The sequence below is a fragment of the Xiphophorus couchianus genome, chromosome 8, assembly GCF_001444195.1.
Source record: "Xiphophorus couchianus chromosome 8, X_couchianus-1.0, whole genome shotgun sequence".
NCBI classification, from domain to species: Eukaryota; Metazoa; Chordata; class Actinopteri; order Cyprinodontiformes; family Poeciliidae; genus Xiphophorus; species Xiphophorus couchianus.
This window is the reverse complement of record NC_040235.1, coordinates 17104385-17117958: the sequence shown is the minus strand read 5'-3', so window position 1 is coordinate 17117958 and position 13574 is coordinate 17104385. Positions and strand designations below refer to the sequence as shown.

At 35.0% G+C, this 13574-nt stretch overlaps 1 protein-coding gene across 1 annotated transcript in view; it reads left to right on the top strand.

The window, feature by feature from the left end:
• Positions 1-13574, top strand: part of astn2 (astrotactin 2) — a 276226-nt gene that overhangs the window by 36508 nt on the left and 226144 nt on the right. The window contains exon 2 of the mRNA XM_028025024.1: positions 5837-6024. Coding sequence (XP_027880825.1) covers positions 5837-6024 — 188 coding nt within the window. The remainder of the gene's footprint in view (positions 1-5836; positions 6025-13574) is intronic.

Here is a 13574-nt window from a genome sequence, read left to right as displayed (position 1 = left end):
GTAACATACAGTGGTGATATTACTTGTACATATTGCTTTAAATTAATATATTTTTCTCAGTGATGCAAGCTGATCATTTCACTGGCATTGAAAGTGTTAGCTCACAATAGTTTAAAAATATATAAACGGTCTTTTGCAATATTAATATTGTGTGCACGGATAGTGTGATGTTGATTTAAAGTGAGACACTGAGTCACCCATAAAGCCAAGATGTACAGCTGTGTTAAAACACAGTCTTCTTTTAAAATTCATGTGATGTTCTTCATGGTTTAAATGTGCCTGGTGAGCTTCAAGAGTATGCGAGTTGTATCATCATTAACAAAGAGAGGGTGGTATGTTTTTAATTCCCCTAAGAAATAGGTTTTCATAAGACTTGAAGTTCACTGGTGTATGATGATTCAACTATATTTACTAATGAGCCATGGGTCTTCACAGCTTCTTGTTTGAAGTAGACAGTAGCCCATTTCTATCAAATTTAAGAGCAAGTTTTAGCTCATGGACAGGACTGTGTTTCTGTGTACAAAACACTAATTTAACTTGAATGTTTTTTTACTTCTGTTGTAGCTTTCATCTGGTATGTATGTCTATGTATGTTTGGAAAGGTATTCATCTTCCTTTAGCTTATAGAAACCAGATTTTTTTACAAAGTACTTTTTATGAAGTTTTTCACATCTAAAACAAATGTCATAATGTAGAGAATTTTTTTTTTTGTTAAGTTCTTTAGTGAATTTATTTATGCATTCATGTTGCAAGTGGGCCTAGTTAATAATGGTCAATATTGGTCATTTTATTAAATGCATAATGATATGATTGGGAGCTGAATTGTAAACATCTCAATGTTGTTTTTATAATAAAGCTAAGTAACTGTGTCAGGCATAATGTATCTTTCAAATTATGAAAAAATTGGTATAGCTGTTGACTTTAGCACATATATCACAACATGCTCGTAAGAGCTCAGGAAAAAAAAGCAGCTAGTCTTCATTTTCGGACATTTGCCCTCTCAGTTGAAGCACTTTTTTTTAGTTCTAAATGACAGCTGGTGAGTTTCAGACTTCTAAGCTGTAACAGGGCAGAGCATAGTAAGAAAACTTTTAAAGTTGCCACATGTCATTGATATATCTGTCCATCTGATGTGTTGCTTGGGTTGGTGAATAGTTGTGAGACCATGTTGGGAGAATAGTCAATGTTGGTTTGTATATATGTGATAGATGCCAGCTGTGTCAACTCCTTTCATCCTGTTGGATTTCTTGTTTTGTTTTCCCTATATATATAGACATCTGTGTTGTCTTTGTTTCACTGCGCAGTAAATCCCACACCTTTCAGCTTTTCTGTGACTTACGATGTCACATATTGCTCTGATTCTCCATATAACACAATTTCTTTAGCAAAGATTAAAAAACAACTAATTTTAAATGGGATTTTAATTTTAAGTTTCAGCAACCACTTTCAAATAGACCGTAAGCATTTATGAGTATGAATGGATTGAAGACAGAAAATCAAACCTTTTAAGACTAATTGTTTAAAATAGGTTAAAGATTAAATTGTCATCACTGCTGCCAACCCCTCAGTAAGCTACTGGCTGTCCTACAGGAAGTCCTTGAAAGAAGCTGCTAAATGACATCACAATTGATTATCTGCATGTAATTGTGATGGATGCAGTGGGAGAGATTAATAAAGTAACTGTGTCATTGAGCCCATCAAAAAAAGACAAAATTTGTACAACTACTGCATGTCATCTGCTTGTCAATTCCGGTGCGTTTGCGTTGGTTGGGATATGTGGTTGAAGGGTTCATTGTTTTGTCACTAGGTATGTTTACTTGGACATCAGTAATCGGAAAAGAATCGACCGATGTGAATAAAAATGTGTCATGTAAATGCCCCAATAGGATTCAGCTCATATGGAGTGAATTTGTAATGCAAATGAGTAAGCGATTTCATGCCAGTTGATTATCTGAATGGCCTGCATGTAAACGCTTCGGGTCATGCTATTCTGATTGTGGAAAACTAAAGTCACTGTGCATATGTGCACTATGTCAGGTTAGCAAAACGGGTCTGCTGATCTCTCATCCTTTAACGCAGGAAGACCAACAGCATACTGCTCAGCCAGTAGCTTAATTACTGAGTGCAGTGGGGTCTCAACCTTTATTAGAACCTGGAATGGGTGCTCAGAAGATGCAGATAGAAAACACCACTGCAATAGTTTTTTTTTTGTTTGTTTGTTTTTTTTATGTGCAACACGACCCGAAAGTACAACTTTTTCTTATTCCTATTTACTTTTTTTAGGGAAATTTTGCAACTTTAAGATTGCCATTGCTCCTATTCTGAATAAAGCCAAAGGCAGACTCTCTGGTTGGGGCTTTGAACCTGTTGAGAGGAGTTGGAGCAATACGGTCTTTTATGTGAAGCTTGCGTAATACCAGAAGTCGCGATATCTGTCTTCCTGTAAGGGTTTCAAACTTAGTACCATCAACAAATTCCTAAATTGACACATAGTAGTCTTCGATTGGAGAAACATGACAACAAGTGACTAACAAGCCCTGGCAAATGAATCGACTTCAGAAAATTTATTTTAGTGTGCAAATATATAATTTTTTCCCAATGTAATGGATATTATTACAAGTCATTTGGGCTGCACTTGGGCTCATTGTGCATTTGGGCATTGCTGATGTTGTTGCTTATCAGTATCAGTCATGTTTACTAATGTGTGCACATTTCTAAGCATACACACATCTATAGCTTTTCATGCAAAGTAATAGTAAACCCCCAGGACCATATGCCTATGTTTCATAAATAACATCTGGATCCATGCCCAATGATGAACCTTGTAGCACAAAGAGAAGAACAAGTACACACACTCACGCCATATGCTCATAAACACTGATACTGTTCTTTCTTAAAATAGCATGCTTACTCATCTACATAACAGTCATACCGTGGAACAATAAAACCAAAAAAATAATACTGCCCCACCATCTTTCAAAAAAAAGGTTTTTTTTTTAGGTTAGAGAAGAAACACTTTATATATATATATGCAGTATATATATGGTTTGGCAAGGTTTAATCCATCTTTTTTTTTGCATGATATGCAGTATTTACCACATGAACAGATGGCGGGAGGCACAGCACTATTGGCCCAGCAGACAAAGCTTTATCTCCTGTCAAGGGTAAAGGTGAAGTAGCATATCTTCAACCCACAGATTACTCATAAAGAGCTCAATAATCGCCCAGCAGTTATGGCATTTGAGAATTCTGCACTCTACATAATATTATCATAACCTGTAGTCAGCAAAAGCATAGGGCATTTTCTAGGACAATGAAAGGAGTGAAGTTGTTTTGATATATTCAGAACTCTCTGAGAGACAAGATTATTGTTCAGGTACATGTGATTAAACAATTACTGGTTAAAATCAATCATTTTTTTAAGCATTTATACATGTAAATATATTGGACATTCTTTCTAGAGACGGACTGAAATCCAAATGAATATATCACTCCAGTATTTTGTAAAATCCCCATTCATAAGGAAAAGTTTTTGGTTTATTTTTCACAATTTTTATAGGTATTTGTTTCATAATTCACAATTCAAAAATTCAGAGTTGAATTCTCCCAGTATGAAAATATGTTTGTGTTGAGGTGGCTTAAGTTTCTCAGGTAGAAAAAGTGGTCCAAGTTACTGCATGAGAAAAGCATTAATGCCATTCATGAAAGTGCTTATTTGTAAAAGAAAAAAAAGCTAATTTACACAATAAAGGATAAACACATAGCTAATACTGTTGTAATAATTATGTTAGAAAAGCATAGTTTACAACAGAGTTACGGTCTTGTGTTCACAAACCGTGTAGAGCACTTTATTTGATATACTGAAAATTGTTTTATTACACACGGTCTGTGGTTATGCTGCTCTATTTGTCTACAGTGAAACTCAGTAGGCTCAAAAATTTTGCAAAAATTTAAGTAAAATAACTGTTACATCTTACATTTGCAAAATCAATAGTGATTCCAACATTTTCATACAACAGAACGAGGTCCCATCATGTTTGAAAAACATTTTTAGGATTTTATGTTTAAAAAGGACAAGGCTAAGATATTGATCTTAACAATTGCAAAAAAGGGCATTGTATGCTAAAAGCAACATAGAAGTTGCAGTTTCACATTATAGTGATCTGCTGTTTAATCATAAAATTACCTGCTTTATTCCTTTAAATAAATGTCATGCAGCATGTAGAAAAAGTTTAAGTAAGAAAAGGGAATAAAATGAAAATATTTAAAACAAAATATTTTAGTTATTTAGTTTTGAGAGGTATTACTGTACTTTAATTCAGAGTCAAAGTCTTCTTTGCTCCCACTCTGCACCTTAAGGCCACTGCTACTATTGAGCACAACTCATGTAGCTCTCCTCTGCAGCCTGTGTCCTCTGACCTAGAATCAGCAGGTTAATAACCAGCTGCACCACAAGCCATTTGTCATTCGGTACCTGCCACTGATAAGAGATGTCAACGAATGTCTATGCCCTTGTCCCCTCCCCACTACATGACATATACTGTATCACATTTTGCAATCTTAGACTCCCTGAGGCTTCTTAGTACTCCTCTACTGAACAACCACTCCCACTTGATAGTATTGGATACTTCTGCCACGATCCACAATGAGATAAACTGGTGATCTCCCTTGCTCTGTTTTCAACTTTTTAAAAAAAAGTGTTCCTTTTTTGTATTGCCACATCAATTTACAGACTTTTTCTTCGTTTTTGTTGCTTTTTACCTTGCTGTGTCTTTTGCCCTTTTACGTTGAAAGCCCAATGCCCAGCATTGCCCTGGAGGTGGGTTTTCAAATGGTAAAATGTAGGATTGCTAAAAGAATTAGTTTTTATATGTTGTTGTTTAGTCCAGCACCTATTCTGTCTGAGTGAAGTGTACCATCTGTTGCGATGTGTTGAAAAGAAATGGTTACATGACTCAAAAACTAATTTATGAAACAGTTGGAGTTCCATTCAAAACACATTGCCATGAAAATGGTTAATTTTGGGCTTTTAGAACTTTTTTGTGATGGTGAATTGTTCATACAGCTTCCGACTTCAATGATGAGAGAACAAAATAGAATCATTGAGCCCACAACAAGGACCTAGCATAACTCTGGACAGATATTTGACTCCTACGGTAGAGCTAATATAACTTGGTTTGCTTCCTGCTGTTACTCTCACATAAAAGAAAATTAGTTAGAATGTTGAATAACACACCACCAAGACTCCAGCCTATTATAAATTTGTCAAACTGTGTCGCTCTCTGCAGAAACATCAGTTTTAAATTGTAATGTGCAGAGAGGGTACTAATTAAAAAAGAAGCTCCTTTTTCAAAAGGAACACCTTCAATTTTGAGCAACAAATAGTTGCTACCTACATGGGCAAGTCATGTAGAACTGTTGTAGTCAGATGAGACAAAGACTCAGCTATCTGGCCACAATATTTGTAAGAGTAAAGATGAGACTTTAGAAGCTAAGAATACTGAACCAATTGTTAAGGATGGAAGTGGAAGCATCATGCTGATGTATTTTGCAACAGCTGAATGGTTGAAACTTGGACATATGTAAGATCCCAACAAGCAGAAAAACAACATTGGAATGGACAAAACAGGCTGACGTTAAAAATCGGAACCTGAACCTCAGCCGTATTAAAAATTGTTCTATTATTTAGAAAAAAATGTAGACCTATGCCAAAGCCTTAATGTTTTTTTTTTATTTTATTACAATTTGCATGTTTCCTCTATTTTTTCAGTTATATCTATTACATTTTTTATATGAAAAACTGTTTTTCTTTTTCTTTCTCATTTTTGATTTTCAGAGATGTCAGGTACGGGAGAGGAGATTTCTCAGGTGCACTGGAAGCAACAGTGGTTGGAAAATGGGACGCTGTACTTCCACGTCTCCATGACTGAGCCTGAACTCTTGGCACAGACGACACAGCCCACAGCTCGGGAGCCAGCTCATGCACTGCACGAGCACATGCATCTGCTTCACATCTCAGTTATGGTAGGTTCTCGACTGAAACATAATGGCTGTAGTTGTAAAACATGGTCTGTTTTCTACAAGTTTGAAACTTTCTTTTTTCAACAATATGCATGCTTTCTCCTTAACTCCTTTCTCCAAGATATCTTAGAAGTGAACCTGTTTTAAAGTTTTAACATCCACAGACACCAGTAAAAGGTTGGTGGGGTTACAAAATAGATTCGATATGATAGCTTTTTAATTTATTTTTTCTTTCAGAATGTTAGCACGTAGTTTAAACAGGCAAGCTTTTTTGGATGACATGATTTTATTTAAAATCCATTACGTTCCCACAAACTGATATGTTTAAAGAGGTCCTCCATCATTGATGGTTTGAAGGTAATGCTTACCAGCCACTTATATTTAGACAGTTTATACTTTGTGAGAGATTTTTCTTTGAGATTATGAATGTGGCAATTAGTTTTTCAGATGTTTGACATCTCTTGTAAACTTGGGGTTTTCAAAGGCATTGAAGAAGGGTGTGCTGAATTATGAATTTTCTAACCTTAAAGCTGAAGTAACTTTTATATATATATATATTTTTTTTTCTTTTACACAATTTTGTGAAAGTTACCCAGCTTTAATCATGTGGTTATAATAGTTTCAGTGTGATTGGTTTTTGTTTCTTGTATCTAGCTTTGCATGTGTTTTGGAAAATTTTGCAGCACGGGTTTATTGCTTTGCTGCAGTATGATTGATGTTTCAGAGTATAAGCTGTCGCTTCTATCACTAACACCAAAAGTGTGGAATATCACGTTAGTGATGTTCTGCAGTTTTATTTTTGCTATTTTGTTTGCCACTACCAAAATTCTTTGTTTGACTAGAGTTTTTATTACCACTTCTTCAAATTTTTTTTATATGCTGTTTTCTTTCTTTCTTTCTTTAGAATTTTTCAAAAATCTCCATTTGTAAATGTACATTTATGGATGCATTCTGACATCCTATGAGCTGTCTTTACTGTGATTTGCTAGCTTCCCCAAATCATCTTCTTCATCAGCCTCTGTTTTTAACAGAGGCTGCTCATCTGTTCGACTTTTCAGATTAATTCTCATGTGTCAGACCTTTTCTGCTGCTAACTTCTTTTCCTCCTCACCTTTTCTTCCTGCTCCTCCTCCTCTATTTCTGTAACCTGCCTGTCTTTAACAGTCCTTTTTCCTCTGCGTGTTCATGTCGGTGTATTTCTCAGTTCCTCTTACTTCCTCTGCTTACAGCTCTAAGTGTTCACCTTTTTCTTAAAACATTTTTGTCCCCTCTTCAGTGGTGTGTTAAAGATTGGCATGTCATGAAATTATTTTTTTTTAAATAATTAAACAGGAGTTTAAAGTTATGTTTTAATGCTTCAGTGGGTATATTTAGAGTATCTCATTCACCTACATCTTCCTGTTCCCATGGTGCTGAAACAAGGATCTTCAAATTAGTGTTAATTTTAAGTTAATGCAAGTAATGAAAGTCAGAAAAAAATACAGCTTACAGTAATATTAAGAATTTTTAAAAGAAGAAAATTCCATAACAGGTAAGGATAGATCTCACCAATATGTTTGCTATAAGATAACATGTTAGATATTTAATCATTATTGTGTCTATTCCATGTGAATCTTTTCACCTGTGATTACTTGCAAGATACTGGGATCCTTCCTTCTGCCAACTTAAATACAATAATGGCAAATTTCATTGCAGTACCCTTTTTCATGATCTGTCTTTTGACAGTTTCAAAAGAATGCTAACAGTCACATAATCCAGTGATGTGGAATTTTTTGCATACACTCTAATATTTGACAAGTTGACTTTACTTAAAAAAATCTTGGAAACCGATTGCCTTGAAAAATATAAGTAAGCTTAACTACTATTCTTATGTTTTGTTTACTTAATATATACTTGTTCAGTGTACTTAAGATCTTGTTGTATGAACTTAATCGAGTGAAGTTAATTTAATTTAGTTTAGTGAAGTTGTTTCAACTTAGAAATGGCAAGTAAATTATCCTCTTCTTAACTCTAATACATCAAGTTAGTCTAACTTACATAAACAGTACAGTTTATGGTAGGTGAAGAGGTGTGAAAGGGTTAAGTTTAGGGTGTCAAGGTGCCCCTAACCCTTAATCTTCTTCACACGGAAGGCATGAAGAAGACTCATGTGCATGTGTGCGCAACAAGATAGCCTATAGATTAAAACTTTATAGAATTTCGAGTACTACAACACTGGGAATATATGTCACATGAAAACATACTAAATAACTCACTTTTAGCCAACTTACAAGGCCACAAACATTCTGGAAGCTTCCCGCACTTTATTGCGAATGTGCACTTCTGAGTTGACGCATTCACTCCAGTAACAAAAATATTCAAATCCAGTTTACCGTACTCAAAATATCTTAGTCTTGTACCTTCCTCAGTCCAAATATTTACTTTACTCACATTACTTGAGTTGACTAAACAGTTTAGTGAGACTTAAGTAAAGCATACAAACATAATTTAAGTAAGAATAGGTAATGCCTTTTAGAGTGTACTCTGCTTGTCAGAAGAAAATTAGATTTTTGTTGATTTAAACTCTAGGAGTGCAAGTAATTTTTCCCCATCATTATTTCATATGTTTTCAGATTTCTTTCAGATTTTATTTTTGTACCTGACATTTATTTGAGGAAGTTGTTCACATTCTACAATATGGAAATGTTGCTAGCTGACTTCTATAAATCATATCTGTCAGCAGAAGATGGCTCATAGTTGTTGTTTTTTTTCCTTTTTATGGTTTCAGCTGGCTTCATAATATTTCATATTTAGGTGAGTCACATTGCCTAAGAAGACCAAAGTCACAACCAATGAATTCATAGGATAACGTAACCCCCTCACTCCCACCCCTCTTTTAGAAACTGAGTTTTTTGCTCAGTGAAAAATCATTGTATCTCTAAGTCTTCAAGGGGTAGGAATAATTTTGGGCTTACTTGTGTTTACTACCTGGACTAGGTTCATCTTTACTTACAGTTGTGGATGTCTTTTTTTCTATAATTAATATCTCTTTGCATCTTCAGTATCTTCAATCATGTTTTATTGATTGAATAACATACAACCCTTCCCAAGTAATATTTTTAATCCAAACTGCACATGAGCAAAAGGTGAAACCCTTTTACAAGGCTCTGCACAAAACCTTATTTTGACCCATTGGTTGCTGTTTTTCCTGCCTGCATAATTAAATGCTAACTAAGTCATTTGTCAGATTCAAAAAAACCTAGCTTTCTATTTATCCCAGCCACACATAAAGTCTCGAGCTGGGACAAATGTAAAGCGAATAGAAAAGGAGAGGGGAGGGGGAAACATATGGAGGCACTCAAAATGGGATAGAAGGTGTTCTGGTTAAGGCTTCATGGCCCTAAGGAGCCTCTTGACTCTTCTTGTGAACATTATAATGTCGATGCTGTCAGTTTTTGTCCATTCTGAAGTGTGAACTCTATTTTTTCAGCATTGAGTTGTCAGTTCCTCACTCACTCAAGCACCATTTCTGTGACTCCCATTACTTTTGGTTGTTTTTTGTCCTTTCCGTCATGTGACAGCAGTCGACAGACATCCTCCTTTTAACACAAGGTAAAATGATTATTGACTTGCTTATTGGTACAGTCAACATGTTAGCAAAGCCAAATAATGAGGGGACTATTGCATATACATGTATATGTGTTTTATTTTATTTGTCCTGGTCAAAAACTAAATATATATATATATATATATATATATATATATATATGCATTTTATTTTATAATGTGGAACAACTCTACATTAAGTGTACACAAAGCTTTATTGCATTATCTTCACAAGTTCTGAATTTAAAGCTATACATGTGTATATAACTGCAGGTTTAGAGTGAAATGTCATTTTTTTACAAATATTTCAATGGTGAGACTAAAAGCTTGAAATCTGAATAGTCCACATTTCTTCTTAATACAGTAAATATGGTGGCGATATCTCTTGTTTCCCTGGTTCATGACAATGAGCAGTTGCCAGGTAACAAGTAGTAGATCGAGATAGTTATTGGCCAAGTCCTACAAGGTTTTCTGGTATTGTGACCAATACTTCAAGTGCTGGTGTACAGAAGATTCTCAGTCATCCATAACAAGACAGTTAACTGCTGAGGTAGAAGGTAACTGGACATGTTCACTTGTCTGTTGAAGACATTTCAGCAGCATTTCACTGTTCACAATTTAAATATCAGACTTATGATGTGTGTGTGTATATATATATATATATATATATATATATATATATATATATATATATATATATATTTCTGCGACAGACTGGCAACCTGTCCACGGTGACCCCACCTTTCGCCCGGAACGTTAGCCGGAGATGGGCACCAGCACCTCTCCCAACCTCACTAGGTACAAGGGTGTACAGAAAATGGATGGATGGATATATATATATATATATATATATATATATATATATATACACACACCAAGTAATAAATCTACTTGCACCATTGGAGGCAAACATGACTGATTGACTTTTAAATAATTTCTGAAGGGCCATTCTCATTTCTGAAGGAAAAAAAATGTGGGGGGGATGATTTGCAGGAATATTACCATCTAACAACAGACAGTTTGCCTCTGGAAAGAAGTCACATCCGCGGTTTGATCAGACCCCTGGGATGCATTGATGCATTGAACGGGCTCTTAAACAAAGCTTTCATTCTGCAACTCTGAACACACACATACACACTAACACATTTACAGCAAAAACCTTCCGATGCTCAAAGAATTATGCATTAGAGAAAGTTTTATTTCAGAGAAGGAAATTGTAGAAGAAATATAATTACATTACTTTCTTATCATTATTGGGAATGATGTAGCATGTGGAATTCTGAATGTGAAGTTCAGAGGGAACAGCAATCTGTCTTATTGTGTGTACTCGTGTCGTGTGGTGGATTTTTCAAGGAAATGCCATATTTGAGTTCACTGGGAGGACAGGTAGTACTTTACTCAAATAAGATGCAATAAAAGCTGACAGTTTAGACTTTCATTTCCCACATTGATGAAAATAATCACCTGTTTCAGGGGATCTGACTGAAGCACAACATCTAATGAAATCTGTACAAGTCCTATTTTTTTATTTTTATTTTTTATCCTGACTGTCTGGACATTACATTGAAAGCACTAATTTATCAGCCATGAAAATAAAATTAATAACTAAAAGTAAAACTGAACAATAGCAAAACTGAAATTTCCTGCATTTTTATAATTAATTTGGCTCATTTTCTACACCTGGGTGTATGTCTGAAGTCCTTTTAATATCCCAGAGTTCCTGCAAAATGAAGAAAAGATTATTCTTATCTCTTGTATGATCAATGAGTGTGAAGATTCAGCACCCTACATGACTCAAATAGCTTCTGTATAATTAAACAGTCACTGATAATATATAGCCACTAGTGTGTTGGATCAAAGAGATATTTTAGGCTATTTTGGCAGCATTAAACTCAGGTGCTGTAGAAATTAGTTTTCACCAGGCCCTAACACAGACAGGCGTAATAGCACTGCTACTGAGGACACTTTCAATTATCACATGAAAAGTCAGAGGAAGTTACATTTTAATTGCCTCCGAGGTTTAATTGTTTCAGTCACCTTCTGGTTTCCGTAATTTTATACATGTGTGTTAATGCAAAATGAATACAAAATAATTTGTAATTAAAACATGCACTTGCTTGCGGCTTAGGAAACTGAGACAGACCTTCCAGAGTGGAATTACAAGAGAATTAGAAAAAAAAAAAAAAGCATATTGAAAAGGGATTTTCTGGAGGAGTTAATTGTTGCTGTGTTCAGTTAATAAGACTATTTTATAGCACATCATCACAGCTCATAAACGGTGGTTAATCAAGTCTCAGTCCCATTTTGGCCATATACCTAATTTTCACCATGTGGTCTACAAAAATAATAATTGTGTTTTCAGAAATAAATATTTAGTGGGATATGTGTATGTTTATTTATTTATTTAAAAAAAATTTTGCTAGTGTGAAGGATTTTTTTTTTTTGCAAATGTGAATACTGGATGGAAATTGGAGAAGAAAAGATTTTGAGTTTCATCATTTGCTTGAGCTTTTAAATCACTTTTACTAATTCAGCAGCTCCAACAAGAGCCACTTCTAGATAATAGAAAAATTAAGTGGCGTTTGATGTTCACTGCAGGCACACGTCCCTCATAAGGTGCTTTTAATTATGTAATAGCAACCATGAGCAACATACATTTTTGAATTTAATACTACTGTAATTATATTAAAATTTTACCTTGTTGCAATTGAACAAACTTTACCAGTTTGTTAAATTGTAACTTATATCATATACATACTCTGTCAGTCTCTTCTAATTATCTGCTGTGAGTGCCCCCAATGCTGAATGTGAGCTTAAAGTTAGGTAATATGTAATTTCCAGGCACATTGTGCTATGTTATAGCACAGTCAAGTAACTGCTACTTTCAATTGTTATAAAAATGTTGGATATAGCAAACATGACTTTGAAGAAATTTGACTCCCCATTGTAACCCCTTTAAATTAGGCCTCTGTTTCTTTAAGAAGTTACTGCTCTTTCCTACACTCCTCCTTCAGCGCATCATCATAACAATGCTTTAGCCTGTTTACAATCATGTTTTAGAGGTTGGGAAAAGATTATTTCTATGTTAAAACTGCATAATTTGAATGTCTTTTTTTTAACCATGACAGACTGACCTGATTGGAAACAATGCAATGCACACTTTACTCAGTTCTTTTAGTATTTTAAAGAAACACATTTTCTTTAAAACACCTTCATTATTTTTCCAAATTGGTGTAAGAATCCTGTCAAATAGACACGTGCTTACACAGATTCAACAAGACTTGCAAATTACAATGCAATACAATTTGACACCTGTAGCAAAACCTTACCCTGACAGATTTGTAAATACTGTGTTTGTTGAAAGTGCTGGAATTGGCAGATTTGGCAAATTGGCATTCAGGCAATGTGAAACTGCAGGCTTGACAGACATGTAGCTGTCAGAGTAATCTTTTTGTACTTTGCAGCTGCAGTCTGCTCAAACAAGAGCACATAACTGTTCCTGCATTCATGCTTCTCTGAGCCACCCATGAAAATCCTGCCATGAGCCCTCAATTCAAATTCGAATCGGTTTTATTTATATGAGACCAAATTGTAACATCATCTCTACTTGACATAGTTAGGTCACAACCTCACCATATTAAAGAAAGAGCCCTGCCAATTCCCCTTTGAGCAAAATTTTGGCAACAGTGTGGTGAAAAACGCTTTTTCGACTAGCAAAAATCTCAAGAGAGGACCACAGCGGGTGTTTCACCATCTGCCTGGACCAGCTGGGGAAAAGAGAGCAGAACAGGAGCGTATATTAGAAAATAACCCACAATAAAAACGTACAGATCCCTTGCCTGGGTTCATTTATTTTCTCTTTATTTTTTCTCCTTCGATTATGACTAAAAGTCAGTCTATAAAAACACAATGTAAGCCGTCTCTGCTGGGTTTCAATTTTACTAGGACTTTTCTCTTTAGTTTGACAT